Genomic DNA, 16,413 nt, shown 5'->3' on the forward strand with positions numbered 1-16,413 from the left:
TAATATCCTGTGGAATAATTTTATTCTGGGAAGGAGGGGCCTTCCCACATTGTCTAATTTCCCAATTCCATGTCCTTAAGGCTTTATGAAAGGCCAAGAGGGTGAAGGCCTGCCAAACGTCAGAGAGCAATATATTCCATAGGGCAGGGTCTGTCACAAGAAAGTCCAGATGCCTCCTGAAAAAGCATCTTTGGGAGAGCTATGACCTGGATGACTGAGAATCTCCACGGACATTAAAAACTATGGTTGAAGTTACGATTGCTGCTCCCTCCCCATAGCCACATAATCACATTTCAGGTGCTTGGCAAGTGGCTTGAATCAGCTGCAGTGATTTACAATTTGCAACAGAAAACAGCAAAAATGCCCATTGGATATTGCTGGATTTTCCTAACAACATGTTGCCTTGTTTTATGGCCATCACAAAACTTATTGTAAAATTTAATCTGGGCCTGTGGTCCCTCAATTTATGACCACAATGACTTACAGCCAAAATTCTGATTGTAAGTAAAATACTACCGATAAATACTTTTTACAGATGTCAATGTACATATAAATACAGTAAATAACTGGATAAATGGAAATTTCTACTTTACACTCCCCATCTGGTGCATACGTCAGAGCAGTGTATGAATAGAAAAAAATGTAAACAGTGTTATGTTTCGGGTTTATATCTCAAGTCTATAAGAGCAGCAGATGATCAGAGAAGCAAAATTTGCATGGGGTTTCATTAATCAACTTTAATGTCATGGAATGAATAGCTACAATAAACAATCCTGGAAAGTGAATAAGCAAAATTCCTGCCCTTCCTGCAGAAATTCATAATGGCAAATTGAAAATGAGTTGTTTCAACCCTTTTCCAAAAATAAGGAAAATTGAAGAGTCTTTTTCTCAAATAAGTCAGTGCTGAAATATTGATCTGGTCTTCATGAGTGATGTTTTGAAACAAGCTCCTTTGTTTTCCAGCCTTGGTGATTTCCTCTATTCTTTTGGTTTCAGCTCCCATGAAATGGTCTGCAAAAACAGTCCTGTCTTTATTGCCCAATATCTTCTCCAAATGGAGTAGACTTTGCTGAGTTTGGGAAGAGCAACCCTTTCAAGTTTTCAGTCCACAAAGCTGGAATGGTAACTTCAGTATGGTCCCCCTGAAGCTTCAATGGGGAAAAAAGCAGCAGCTAAAATGGCTTGCTGAGGGTGAAGCAATTATTCCTTTTAGCACACTGTAAATTAAATCTACTTCTCCTCATTCACAACTATAATGACTATCTAGCAGAAATTAAATTATTAAATTAACACATAACAAGGAATAAGCCCACTGCAGTTATTTAATCTTTGCTTTCAAGCCAACATCAGTTTTTGCCGTTAGCTGCTCCTTTGTATTCAGGTCTGGCCTTAAAATGATAATGTAGCACTTGGGGATGAAAATGCAGCCCAATAGGCCAGCACTGGAGGACAAGATGGAGAAGACCTGCACAGCCACCATGTATTTCCCTTTGGTGCTCAGATAGGTGGGCACAAAGGAGATCCAGACGCTGCAGAAAACCAGCATGCTGAAGGTGATCAGCTTGGCTTCGTTGAAGGCTCCAGGGAGGTTCCTGGCTAGGAAAGCCACCACAAAGCAGACAGCAGCTTGGAAGCCCATGTAACTAAGGGCAGTGTAAAACATGGCAACAGAGCCTTCATTGCATTGCAGGATGATCTCTCCAGTCTGGGACTGCAAATCAGACTCAGGAAATGGAGGAGAGGTTCCCAGCCAGAATGTGCAGATGCCCATTTGGATGCCAGAACAAAAAATAATAATGGAGTTTGCCAAGCTCTTCCCCAGCCACCTCCTTGCCTTGCTCCCTGGCTTTGTTGCCAAGAAGGCCAGCACCACTGTGACTGTTTTGGCCAAAACAGAAGAGATGGCAACTGAGAAGATGATGCTAAAGATGGTTTGTCGAAGAAGGCAAGTGGTAGCCCTTGGCTGACCAATGAAAAAGAAAGAGGACAAAAAAGAAAACATGAGGGAAACGAGGAGGACAAAGGAGAGGTCCTGATTGTTGGCTTTGACCAAAGGAGTTTCCAGGAATTTAATGAAGATGATTAATACCAGGGCTGTGATTAAGCAGAAGAAGAGGGCAAGGGTTGTCAGGATGATCCCCAGATAGTCTTTGTAGGACAGGAAGGTTTGAATCTTGGGGAGACATTGATTTTGGGCCTTATTTGGATGCTGATCATCGGGACACTTGCTGCAATGATCTGCATCTGAAAGGAAAACATGAGTGTAGCATATAGCATGATGAATGCCTTCCTTCTGGAATGAATATTGTATTATGCTATTTTCCATCTGTGAGTTCTGATGATTGAAACCCAGACAGATCATCCACTAAGAATTCCTCCTTGTTTGAGAGGCAACTGGACTTTCTTGTTTTTCTTTGAAGATATTCCATTTCTTATCTAAGAAGCTTCTTCATCTCAGAGCTGAAGAAACTTCTTAGGTGAAAAGCAGAATGCCTTCAAAGAAAAACAAGAAAGTCCAGATGCCTAGTTGAAAAAGCATGTTTGGGACAACTATGACTTGGATGACTGAGAATCTCCATACACAGATTGCCCCATAGTTATGTTTCCCCCCCCACCCCATTCAATCATACTCAATTCTTGGAGACTACCTGAACAAGAATCTGAAATTTTCTTGGCAAGTCTTTTCAGAAGTAATTTTCCGTTGCGTGTCTCCTAGATCTGAGAGAGTGAATCTGGATCAAGATCACCCAGCTGGCTTTGTGTTTAAGGGGGAACTATAATTCATGGACACCCACTTTCTAGCTTGATGACTTAACTATTACATCAAACTGGGAACACCAAACTAGCATTCTGTCTCATAAAAACAGTTTATTTATTCATTTTTGAACTATGAAATATGAAGCCCTCTAAAATAAACTTTGATTATATAGAAAGTTGTGGAACTTTTGAAAAATTGCTGCTGTTCTTACAATTAACAATGTGGTTCAGAAAAGTCCAGAAAAGGTAAGGAAGAAGGGTGTATGTGCTTTCTGAACAGTCACTAGGGAGATTTTGCCCTGTAGCAAGGGAACCTTTTCCCTGTAGCTAGGGAACATTTGTTAACAAGCGCTCCGGATAGCTTGTGTATCCAGCCAATGGAAAACTAGAACAATGTTAAGTGCGGGGAAAAGGGGTATAAAAATCTGTTGCATGGTTTGATCTGGGTCCACCTCATGTGCACCTGTATTTGTGTCGGAAACGACTAGCATGCATGTGCGGGGGAACCTTTACCTTTACCTTTAATAAACTTTTGCTAATTTTTGTTACTGGATTGCCTTCATTGCTTTATTGCTTACCTATTTCTAACAGAAAAAAATCCAACAGTCTGGGAGTACAAGGTTTTTAGTTCTTCCTTCAGATCCCAGTCCAGTAATAGAGGTCCTACTGTTCTTATCTGGTAACTGGAGCAGGGTAGATGTGTAGTACAAATGGGCTTTCTGTAGAGTAGGATCTTTCTTGTGGACCTCCATCCTGTTACCAGTCACCCTGTCTATTTGCTTCCTCTCTCTCACACTGACATTTGGGTTCAAACTCTGCACTTTCAACTAGTTTAAAAGGACCTAAGGAAGTATTTCCAGACATTGTGGCCATATTGACTTTCTTATGTCAACTTCATGGTGAAATGTTTATTCTGATCATTGTAAATCCATTTCCTCTTGTCATATTTTTCAATGGAACAATAGGATAGAATTCTTTCATTGTAAATCTTTTGGAGCACATGTTTCAGATGTTAATTACTTATTGCAGCAATTCCGTGTTTCAGAATGCATCTTAATGGTTCCCGGCCCAGTTCAGAAAACCCAGCTCTTTCTTCAGCAGACACCTACCTTCCTGAGTTGAGATAGTCCCTTCTGCACACAAAGAACAGCCATAACAGCAAAGTGGCTTTCCCTCCAATACTATTTTGGCTTCTCCAGGATGACATCTTCCAGTACACCTGGAATGATGAAATCTCTAGCAACAACAAAAATGCATTACCACCACATGTCAGATGCTGTCCATGAAAATGAGCTCTTGAGAAGAGAACGATTCAGTAGTTTGGCAAGCTATTTTTCTTCTGGATTTTTTGTAGGATGGTTGTTGTAATTTCTCTGGCAGGACACTCAATATATTGTTAACTATCATCTTTGTACATAAAATAGTTCTTATTGCTTATCTATTCGATATGTAATCTGCATTTCCTCCAGAACCTCAGGATGGTGAACACAGCTTTCCCTCCCTACCCTTTAGTGATTTTTCATTGTTTTTGTTGTCATTTTCTCCAGTTCTTAGGTATTTTTCTTCTGTTTGTTCTTTTTAGGTCATTCAGTGGAGTGTTTTTCTTTCTTGTCTCTTACCTTTCCCTATGTAGCTCTGTATGAAGCTGTCCAGAATAGCATCACGGTGAGATAAGCAGCAAATAAATTTAACAAATAGATTTTTTCCCCTCTAACTATATCGAATACATACTATACACAATAGTAATATAGTCCAAGACGGACAGGTCATAGCCGAGAGTTCTGACAAAACGTGATCCACTGGAGAAGGAAATGGCAACCCACTCCAGTATCTTTGCCATGAAAACCCTATGGACAGTACCAAAAGGCAAAACGATATGACGCTGGAAGATGAGCCCCTCAGGTCGGAAGGTGTCCAATATGCTACTGGGGAAGAGCAGAGGGCTAGTACTAGTAGCGCCAGAAAGAATGAAGCGACTGGGCCAAAGCCGAAAGGACGCTCAGCTGTGGATGTGTCTGGTGGTGAAAGGAAAGTCTGATGCTGTAAAGATTTTTTCTCCATAGGAACCTGGAATGTAAGATCCATGAATCAAGGAAAGCTGGACGTGGTGAAACAAGAGATGACAAGACTGAACATTGACATCTTAGGTATCAGCGAACTAAAATGGACAGGAATGGGTGAATTTAATTCAGATGACCATCAGGTATACTACTGCGGACAAGAATCCCTCAGAAGAAATGGAGTAGCCTTCATAGTCAATAAAAGAGTAGGAAAAGCAATACTAGGATACAATCCTCAAAATGACAGAATGATCTCAGTTCGAATCCAAGGCAAACCATTCAATATCACAGTAGTCCAAGTCTATGCCCCAACCACCAGTGCTGAAGAGGATGAAATTGACCGGTTTTATGAAGCCCTACAGCACCTTATAGAACTAACACCCAAAAATGATGTCCTTATCATCATGGGGGATTGGAATGCTAAAGTAGGAAGCCAAAAGATAAGCGGAATAACAGGCAAGTTTGGCCTTGGAGTACAAAATGAAGCAGGGCACAGGCTGATAGAATTTTGTCAAGAGAATACGATGGTCATAGCAAACACTCTTTTCCAACAACCCAAGAGACGGCTCTACACATGGACATCACCAGACGGTCAACACAGAAATCAGATTGACTATATGCTCTGCAGCCAAAGATGGAGAAGCTCCATACAGTCAGTAAAAACAAGACCAGGAGCTGACTGTGGCTCAGACCATGAGCTTCTCCTTGCAAAGTTTAGGCTTAAACTGAAGAAAGTAGGGAAAAGCACTAGGCCACTCAGGTATGAATTAAATCATATCCCTGTTGAATATACAGTAGAGGTGACAAATAGATTTAAGGAATTAGATCTGATAGACAGAGTGCCTGAAGAACTATGGACAGAGGTTCGCGACATTGTACAACAGGTAGCAACCAAAACCATCCCAAAGAAAAAGAAATGCAAGAAAGCAAAATGGCTGTCTGAGGAAGCTTTGCAAATAGCTGAGGAAAGGAGGGAAGCGAAAGGCAAGGGAGAAAAACATAGATATGCCCAATTGAATGCAGAATTCCAGAGAATAGCTAGAAGAGGTAAGAATGCCTTCTTAAATGAACAGTGCAAAGAAATAGAAGAAAACAATAGAATAGGGAGGGCCAGAGATCTTTTCAAGAAAATTGGAGAGATGAAGGGAACGTTTAATGCAAAAATGGGCATGATAAAGGACCAAAATGGCAGGGACCTAACAGAGGCAGAAGAGATTAAGAAGAGGTGGCAAAATTACACAGAAGAACTATACAAGAATGAGCTTAACGTCCCAGATAATCACAATGAGGTGGTCACTGACCTCGAGCCAGACATCCTAGAATGTGAAGTGAAGTGGGCCTTAGAAAAGCTGAGCAACAACAAAGCTAGTGGAGGTGACAGTATTCCAGCTGAGCTGTTCAAAATCTTAAAAGACAGTGCAGTAAAAGTGCTACACTCAATCTGCCAGCAAATTTGGAAAACTCAACAGTGGCCACAGGATTGGAAAAGATCAGTTTACATCCCAATTCCAAAGAAGGGCAGTGCCAAAGAATGTTCAAACTATCGCACCATTGCACTCATTTCTCATGCTAGTAAAGTCATGCTTAAAATCCTACAAGCTAGACTTCAGCAGTATGTGGATCGAGAACTACCAGAAGTACAGGCAGGATTTCGAAGAGGCAGAGGAACTAGAGATCAAATTGCCAACATACGCTGGATCATGGAGAAAGCTAGGGAGTTCCAGAAAAACATCTACTTCTGCTTCATTGACTATGCTAAAGCCTTTGATTGTGTGGATCATAACAAACTGTGGCATGTTCCTAAAGAGATGGGAGTACCAGACCATCTTATTTGTCTCTTGAAAAACTTATATGCGGGTCAAGAAGCAACAGTGAGAACTGGACATGGAACCACTGATTGGTTCAAAATTGGGAAAGGAGTCCGGCAAGGCTGTATACTTTCGCCCTGCCTATTTAACTTATATGCAGAGCACATCATGAGGAAGGCAGGGCTAGATGATTCAAAAGTTGGAATTAAGATTGCCGGAAGAAATATCAACAACCTAAGATACGCAGATGATACCACTCTAATGGCAGAAAGTGAAGAAGAACTAAAGAGCCTCTTGTTGCGGGTGAAGCAGGAGAGTGCAAAACTTGGGTTGAAACTTAACATTAAGAAAACCAAGATCATGGCATCTGGCCCTCTCAATTCCTGGCAAATAGATGGGGAAGAAATGGAGGTAGTGACAGATTTTATTTTCCTGGGCTCCAAGATCACTGCAGATGGGGACTGTAGCCAAGAAATTAAAAGACGCTTGCTCCTCGGAAGGAAAGCCATGGCAAATCTAGACAGCACACTAAAAAGCAGAGACATCACCCTGTCAACAAAAGTGCGTATAGTCAAGGCTATGGTCTTCCCAGTTGCAATGTATGGCAGTGAAAGTTGGACCATAAGAAAGGCTGAGCGCCAAAGAATTGAGGCCTTTGAACTATGGTGCTGGAGAAGACTCCTGCGAGTCCCTTGGACTGCAAGGCGATCAAACCGGTCAGTCCTAGAGGAGATCAATCCTGACTGCTCTTTAGAAGGCCAGATCCTGAAGCTAAAACTCAAATACTTTGGCCACCTAATGAGAAGGAAGGACTCACTGGAGAAGAGCCTAATGCTGGGAAAGATTGAGGGCAATAGAAGAAGGGGACGACAGAGAATGAGGTGGCTGGATGGAGTCACTGAAGCAGTAGGCGTGAGCTTAAATGGACTCCAGAAGATGGTAGAGGACAGGAAGGCCTGGAGGAATGTTGTCCATAGGGTCGCGATGGGTTGGACACGACTTCGCAGCTAACAACAACAACAACAATATAGTTATATTGCTATTTGCTTTAAATATAATCCTGGGTAGATAGATAGATAGATAGATAGATAGATAGATAGATAGATAGATAGATAGATAGATAGATAGATAGATAGATAGATAGATATAGAGGTGATAGACAAATATAACATAGATATAGATATATATATATATGACCTTCTAGTATTTTTGAACTTTAACAAATTAAAAAAAAATTTGAATTTCACCCCAATGAGATGAATGGATTGTACCTACCTGATTAAAATGCCTGGACCATTTGTCCTGATCCAGGATAAAATCAGTCTCTGAGGAGCCCCAATGTCTCTGTATCTCTCCAAATTTTGTGGCATGGGTAGAGTCATTGGAGAAGGTCTCCCATTTCATAATATCAAAACTGGCACTCAACTCCCCTTTCTCATCCAAATACACTCCTACCAGAGAGGAGTTGTAGAACTGGCTGTTTCCCAGGAAAGAGTGAAGCTAACAAGAAGAAAAAACCCCCAACCATGTTCAGAGAACAGGAAACAGAGTCTAATAATTCCATCTGCTTATAAAATCTTCAGCCTAATAGAAAGCACAATCTTAGAATTGGTTTTTCTAATGGTTTTTATTATTACTTGTTTATTTTCAATTGTTTCTTATTCACAACTTTAATTGTGTGAACCACCCAGAGATAGGTGTGCAAGAACAGCTAAGGTGATTAAGTGCCTGGAGACTAAAACACATGAAGAATCATTGCAGGATGTGCGTTTGGTTAGTCTAGAGCAGGGGTGTCAAACTCAATTCCATTGAGGGCCACATCAGCATTTACCCATGGGGGGGCTGGGTGGGTGTGGCCAGGGTGGGCATGGTCTACTGGGTGGGCATGGCTGGAGTCTGTGTGGCCGACTGCGTGGGCATGGCCAGCTCTACATCGTTCACATCACGGATGTCTATGGGGGCCTGGGCAGGAGTGGGACAGATATGAGGGTCTTTGGCAGAAGGAGATGGGACTGGGGCAAGTGCCAAGGCATGGTCCATTGGAAGAGCCTCATTGTTCCTCTCAGGCCATGGGGGGGCTGGACGGTGGCATGGAGATCAAATGCCCAGCCCCACCCTCAAGCACTCGCAGCACTAAGCCCAGCCCCACTTCCCCAAGGGGGTGCCCAACTGCACTTACCTCTTCCTCAAGGCTGCTGCTGTTGTGCTGGCTCTCCTTAGCCAGGTTGCTCATGATGGGTTCGAGGGCAAAGTCAAGAGGGAGGCCCACTCCCTCTCCATGTGAAGAGACCTGGCTTTGTATCTAAAGCTTTCTTAGCAATAGGATGTGAGACCCCCCCCAGGATAGGCCAGGAGGAGGGGGCAAGGGGATGGTGAAAGGGCAGCAGGCAAGGACTAAGGCAGGACTTCCCTCAGACCCTCCCTCTCCTTCCTTCCTTCCTTCCTAACTTCCTTCCTTCGAGTGGTAGGAAAATATTTGAGATGAGGCAGGGAGAAAAACAGGCAAGAAATGCAGCTGGGGAAGTGTCACCCTTTATGAGGAATGAAGAAATGCACCATTGCCTGGAAGTGGCCAGCACATGCCCCTCACCTACTTCACTTATCTGGCTTGAAACTCTGGGGGAGGGGATGCCATGAGAACCATGAGTCGATGTTACCTGCTCAGTGCTACCCAGCCCCTAGCCTGCCTGATTTTGGCAGGCAGTGGGGCGGTCTCCTCACAGTGCCAAGAGGCTGAGGTGGGTGGCATGAATCTGAAGAGAAGCGCAACGCTGCCCAGCCCCTAGGCTGCCCGAAGTAGGGAGGGCCATGTGCTGGCCACTTCCAGGCAATGGTGCATTTCTTCATTCCTCACAAAGGGTGATACCTCCCCAGCATGCACCCAGGGGGCGGGGCCGACGCAGCAGGGGCTGGTCCCTTGCTGTTTCCAGATGGCCTTGTGGAGCTAAGACTGAATGCGTTTCAGCATAGATGGTCACCACAAAATTGTACATTGGCTCCCAGCTGGCCTGGACAAGGCAGTAGGGTCATTCCTTCACTGTTTCAAGGATGGCTTCGTGGGGCACATGAAACCATTTCGCGGGCCAGATCCGGCCCCCAGGCCTTGTGTTTGACATGTCTGGTCTAGAGAAAAGAAGGACTGAGGGGACATGATAGTAGTACTCCAGTGTTTGAGAGGTTGCCACTAAGAGGAGGGGGTCAATTTATTTGCCAAAGCACCAGAGGGCAAGATAAGAAACAATGGATAGAAACTAATCAAGGAGAGAAGCAACCTGGAATTAAGGAGCAACTTTCTAACAGCGAGGACAATTAACCAATGGAACAGCTTGCTTCCAGACATTGTAAGTGCTCCATCACTGGAGATTTTTAAGAAGAGACTGGACAGTCAGTTGTCTGAAATGGTATAGGGTCTCCTGTTTGAGTTGGGGGTTGGGCTAGAAGACCTCCAAGGTCCCTTCCAGCTCTGTTCTGATTCTTGATTCTAAAGTGTTCTGGGACTGTAGAATTCAAACAGACAAGCACCTGCCACATAACACCCCAGACTTAACAATTGCTATTTCCCCCAAATCCTTCTTTTCCATTGTTCTGGTATCCTCTTTTTTGTAAAACAGTTGGTTTTTTCTCTCCATGTTGTGCTCTTTCCTTTAAACCAGAGGTCCCCAACCTTTTGGGCATCAGGGACCAGTTCCGTGGAGGGAAGTTTTTCCATGGACTGGAGGGTGTGTGGTTTTGTGTGCTGCCTGCATCTCGCAGATGGCGCTTTGCTTGTTTGTGTGGCCCAGTTGCTGACATGCCATGACCTGGTACCAGTTCATGGAATGGGGGTTGGGGACTCCTACTTTAAATCTTTCCCTTGATATTGGAAGCTTCCCCACTTCCTTCAAGTGGAGACATAGTGGGCAATTCCTCTCTTTCGCATTCATTATTTGAGGAAGGGTAGAACTACAACACTTAATCTTACAACACAAAAGCAGTTCAGCAAATGCATTAGTGCAAAGGTGACATTCCTCCCAATTGTTTAGTCACAGAACTTTCTGTACATTGAACATTAGGCAGGACAAAAAGATTCTGGAGGGGAAGAAACATCGGTAGGATGGATCGGTCCAAATGTGGTCTTGAGGACAAGAAGACACATCCCAGAAACTGAACATTTTGCAAGAAATTACAAAATGGATTTGTTTGAAACCTCCTAAAACTTAATGTTTATGGAGATTCTCAAGGTTGTCCCCAAGGTGCTTTTTCATGAGGCATCTGGACTTTCTTGTTTTTCCTTTGAAGACATTATAAGTCTCATCCAAGATGCTTCTTCAGCTCTGACTGGATGGTGGGGAATGGAAGGATTTATATTCCTTGCTGGCAGCTGGTGATTTGCATTCTTTTAGAGCAGGGTTGTCAAACTTGCAACATCACGTGACATGTCACAATACTTTTTTTCCATTGCTGGCAATGGGCTGGGCATGGTTTCGCTATGACACATCTGGCCTGTAGGCCAGCAGTTTGACACCCCTGTTTTATAGAGTTGTTGAGGCCATCTGGAGATTTATCTCTGTCATCAGGGTCACCTGATTAGTGCAAAGGGGTCTGGAGCCTTCTTGGAACTATTGAAAGGACCATGTTGTTGACTGGAGATAGCTGATGTCATATTCCTCCCCATCTGTTGAGAGAGGGCTGTTCAGTTTTGACATGAATGGTCTCTTTGACCCCTCTTTCAAACCAGCAGTTCTCTGTGTCCAAAATGTGAACTGTGCTGCCTTTGAAAGAGTGGCCTTCATTTCCAAGAAGGCTCTTTGCACTCCTCAGCTGACCCTGACGATACAGATAAACCCCCAGATGGCCTCAACAATTCTCTAAAAGGATGCAAATGACCAGCTGTCTGCAAGGAGTATAAACCCTTCCATTCCCCACCATCCAGTCAAAGCTGAAGAAGCTTCTTGGATGACAAGAGAAATGTCTTCAAAGAAAAACAAGAAAGTCCAGTTGCCTCCTGAAAAAGCACTTAACCCACCACAACATGTCAACTGTTCTCAGCTCTTGGATGGCAGCTCAAGAAAGCAAGATGACCTCCCAGGAAAAAAAATCTCTACCTGCCATGCTGTGATACTATGGGATCTGAGCCCATCTTCACCTCCAGGTCTTATCCTTTGGGTTCTCCAAGACAGGGCCCTATCAATGGTCCTTGCCACAGCCTGCACAAGACTGGAAATGCGATAGCTGTCCATGGAAAAAATTTTGTCCACAAACTCTTCACTTGGGACTTCCAGCATCTCCTGCTTCTTGCACCTTCTCCTCCATTTTACTGACAAGGCGGGCTTTGAAAGCAAGCATTCAAAGGCTGCCAATCCAAACCTGTTCATGGTATCATAAAAAGTTTGATAATTGTCATTATTCACCATTTTCTTCTGATGACATATGAAAGAGAAAAAGCCATGGATCTGCTTGTCAGCGAAAATGTCATAAGCGAAATTCAAGGTGAGGTCCCACAAAGCTGTTGTGATCCAGATTTTCCCCACAATGGGGATTCTATAAAGCTTCGAGACCATGAGCTGCAAAGTTTTTATGATGGGGTAAAAGAAACGCACCTCTGCATAGTAAATGAAGACAGTGACATTGTTCCACATGAATAGCGTTTCAAGGGGTAATAATGGGATTGCCACCTGAAGTCCTTGGATCTTCAATGAGAAGGCAACACAAATCTCATTCCTGGTTAAGATTGGACTCATAGTCCTCATGAACCTTTCTCCACCATCTGTGTCTGGAGCAACAAGAGTGACCCAGTTCCACCCAAAGTGCTGGAGTAACTTGGCAATCATGTGATACAGATATTCCTCTTTGGGGACCATCCGATAGACAAATGGGAACTGAATTTTATCACTCAGAGCTTCAGAAACAAAACCGTAGCTGACCTAAGAAGGAGCAGAAAGAAAGGATTTCATAAACAAATGAGGATGCAGGTGAAAGAAAGAGACAAGAAGGCCCAAAGTGCGGAGATTCAAATATTGGCAGCTTGGGAGTCCCACAGTGAAAGCTGCCTCATTTTGGAGATAGAGAGAAGGAGATGCAACTGGAATGAAGGGATAGGTTGCAGTTTTCAAAAGAGAAAGAAAGAGAAAGAGAGAAAATAAGAGAAGGCCTGGTTCACAGACCAGACCAAAGCGAGCACACGAACAGTATTGTTTAGAACTTAGTCGTTTCTTCTTTCTCAGTTTAACAAATATTCTGTAGAAAAAAGAATGAAAGTATTGGATAGATGGGAAGATTGGGGTTCCAGAATACATCATGTTGAAAAAACTGAAGTTACAGAATGACGATGTTAAAAAAATGAAGAAGAATAGAATTATAGAATAGGAAAGTACAGGTCAGGACAGAATAGAATAGAATCAGAGTTGGAAGGGACATTGGAAGTCTTCTAGTCCAACCCCCTGCTCAGGCAGGGAACCGCATACCATTTCAGACAAATGGTTGTCCAAACAATTCTTATTTTTTTATAAAGGTTTTATTGATTTTTTTACAATAACAACCTTAGTGCCTAGAGTACAGCATGCTGTCTTGGTTCATAATTTTTTGGGGAAAAATCTACAATCAATAATAGTTAATTAACAGCCAATAATAATTTCTATATTTCCATAATTCGTATATCAATTAATAATATATTTCCTTGATCTTCTCTTCTCCCAATAGTATTCTCCTTCTTCCAAATTGAACAAATTTTTGATATTTGTTATTTTAATTATTTAATTATATTTTAATTATTTAATTATTATTTAATTTTTGATTTTTGATATTTTCCATATATAAATGATTTAGTATAAACATTTTCTTCTATTTATACCAACAATAATAGCATATATATATATATATATATATATATATATATATATATATATATATATATATAGCATTTTTTTCTTATTAACTTATGTTATTTTCATAAATCTTGTTTAAGATTTAATTTCTCCTTAATATTCAAATAATTCTTATCAGTCATAATTTTCTCAGTAATTGACATCTAAATATCTAAATTTTCCATTTAAATACATCATCCCAGTATTTTCATATTTCATATATTATAGAAATACTATACTACTTATCTATCATAACATCTACCTATAACATCTTTTCTAATCAATTTATATTTCACTTCTATTTGTAAAGGTTGATTTGTTAAATCACTATATATCCTTTTTTCAAAGTTCTTATTAAGCCTATTTACCCCTCAATATTTTAATCATTCCTTAATCCTAAATCTTTTCAAACTTAATTTATCTTTAAAATTCAAACTTTTCATTCACTTTCATCATCCCAGTATTTTTACATTTTGTATCTTATAAAAAATACCATATTCCTTATATCTCTTATTCCACATTATAAAGCCCCTTTATAGTTAATTGTTTATTTAGCCATATTCAAACAAGTGTCTGCTTGTGCAATATTCCATCGGTAGGGCAAGTCAAGTCTCCTGAACCCATCTCTGGCCTTCTTCCTTTGCCAAATAGTTTTCCAAATTAATATTTTTGACTTGTAAAGCAGTTCTTGTATTTTTGTAGTTGTTGGGAGTGGAGAATATATAATATGTAAGATGTATGCTATTTGTCTCCCAAACAATGATTCTTCTGGCAGTGTCCATTTTGTTAACTCTTCTTTCTTCTCAGGTTTATTTTGATGTTCTAATGCATAAAGTATCTTTTCCATGTTTATTGTTGTATCCAAATCTTGTAAGTTTTTTCTTGTTTGTATTAAGGTATAATTCCCTTCATTTGTGGCTTTGCCAACTAAATCATTTTTTCTAGTTTACGTTCTGTTATCTGATTTATTTGTTCATTCTTTACCATCATTCTCTGGATGTTTTTGATTGTAAATTTAAGTTAGAAGTGTATTCATTTATGTTATCAAAGTTGTGTTTAATCTCCTCGTGGTTTAAAGCTATTGTGATTTGTATCTGTCATAGCATTGCATAAATTTCCTCTTGGAAAGTATTTGTCTCATCTTGGAATGTTGCTTCTAGAGGTCTTTGATCTATCAGGTGAGTCTTTCAGGAGTAGGTATTAAGTGTGGTTTTCTATCATTTTTTGATGAATATGTCATATCCATGTTGTCTCCCACTTTCAAATAATGCGTCATAAGTGCCATAGTCTCTGTAATTAGCCTTGTCAAGCTGACCAAAACTCAAAATCCAAACAGTCCAATTTTGTATAGTTCTTGTCTTTATACATAATTCTTATAATCCACTGTATTTTCAATTGTCAAGGTTTCAGTAAAATCAATGTTTTATAACAATTTTTTTCTTTCAGGGATCAATTGTCAACCAGTCAGAATTGTAGTTCAATATATTTAACCACCTTAAATCCATCCTGTAGTTTCCCCTCTCAAAGATTAGCCATAGATCAAAGTTTTTCTTTTTCTGTAAACAATTTATAAATTTACACCACAATCAAAGTATTTCTTTTCCTCTGGACACTTTCCAATCTTATAGCTGGTCCAGTGTACAATCTCTTCTTTGTTCCCTAGCAACTATCTTCTTCTTTTTTTTTTATTGAAAAGTTTTAAAAAATACAATTTTCCTTTAAGTAACCCCCCTTCCCCCTCCCTCCTCCCCTCCCTACCTCCCCCCTATCTCCCCCCCTCCCCCTCTCCCTCCTCCCTCCCCTGCCTCCCCCCCTCTACTTCCCCTCCTCCCCCCCTCCCCCCCCTCCGACTTCCCAGAGCAAAATACAAGGTATATATCTAAAAAGCAATCATAAACAATCATTTACTAACAATTATAAACTCTAAAATCCATCACTCTCTAGCTTATATAAAGTAAACCAATCCTTAACAATACTAAATATATATAAAAAACTAAAATAAAAGAAAACTAGCATCATTCCCATCTATGTTCTTCCACATTTCCCTATTACCTAAACATATTCTCATTTACACATCACAAACACCTATCCCTATTAACCTCTCTAGCCAAAATAGACTATAATAGATAGTTCTTACACAAATTAACCCGCATTAACCCACAAAACTTTCTTCCTCTTCCTCTGTAATAAATTGTCCATTAATTCCAAATTAAAGATTCTGTTACCATACATATCATCCCAAAACTTTTAAAAACACAACTACCACTTGTCTATAAGTATATTGTGGAAGTTCCATAGATTTCTGCTGGTCTTATTTTTTTGTCTTTTTTGAGCGTTTTAAGGCAGCACGCGTCACCCTCTGTTCTCTAATATCATCCAAAAGAGTTGCAGCTTGAACTCCTCCTGTACCCTTCTCGTCTATCAGTCCATCTTCATCCTCTTGATGTTCTCCTTCTCCAGATCCCTCTGCAGCTTCCAGAAGTGTTGATGGGGTTACATTTAAAACATTGTTGTAAAAGTCATGCGCTTGCTTCACATTACCCAAACAGTACCTTTTGCCATCATACATGAAGCTCAGCCCAGCTGGGATCTCCCATCTGAACCTTATATCCCTTTGCTTGAGCTCTTGCACAAGAAAAATAAAATCCTTCCTTCTCTTTAAAATCTTTGGAGGAATTTCTTTTAAAACCAAAACTTCTTGACCAGCAATCACAACTTTGGTATCATAGGCAGCTTGTATAACTTCATCTCTAACTTCCCTTTTTACAAAATAAACCACCACATCTCTAGGCAACTTTCTCTGTTTAGCAATCCACGAATTCACACGAAACACTTTGTCCATACCTTGTTTTATTTCAGATGCTGGATGATTCAATACCCCCTCAAAAGCCTCAGAAACCAGCTGCTTTAAATCTTCCTTAATATTCTCTTTTAGGCCTCTAATTC

The 16,413-nt window shown here is 40.9% G+C and overlaps 1 protein-coding gene across 1 annotated transcript in view; it reads right to left on the reverse strand.

Moving 5' to 3' along the window:
• Positions 1-1,318: 1,318 nt before the first annotated feature.
• Positions 1,319-16,413, reverse strand: part of LOC310633234 (vomeronasal type-2 receptor 26-like) — a gene marked incomplete at both ends in the record, with an annotated part of 39,342 nt that continues 24,247 nt past the window's right edge. The window contains 4 exons of the mRNA XM_083350923.1: positions 1,319-2,244; positions 3,867-3,993; positions 7,901-8,125; positions 11,806-12,528. Of these exons, the coding sequence (XP_083207049.1) occupies positions 1,319-2,244; positions 3,867-3,993; positions 7,901-8,125; positions 11,806-12,528 (2,001 nt within the window). The remainder of the gene's footprint in view (positions 2,245-3,866; positions 3,994-7,900; positions 8,126-11,805; positions 12,529-16,413) is intronic.

This window comes from Vipera ursinii, assembly GCF_947247035.1.
Source record: "Vipera ursinii genome assembly, chromosome: 2".
Classification (NCBI taxonomy): Eukaryota; Metazoa; Chordata; class Lepidosauria; order Squamata; family Viperidae; genus Vipera; species Vipera ursinii.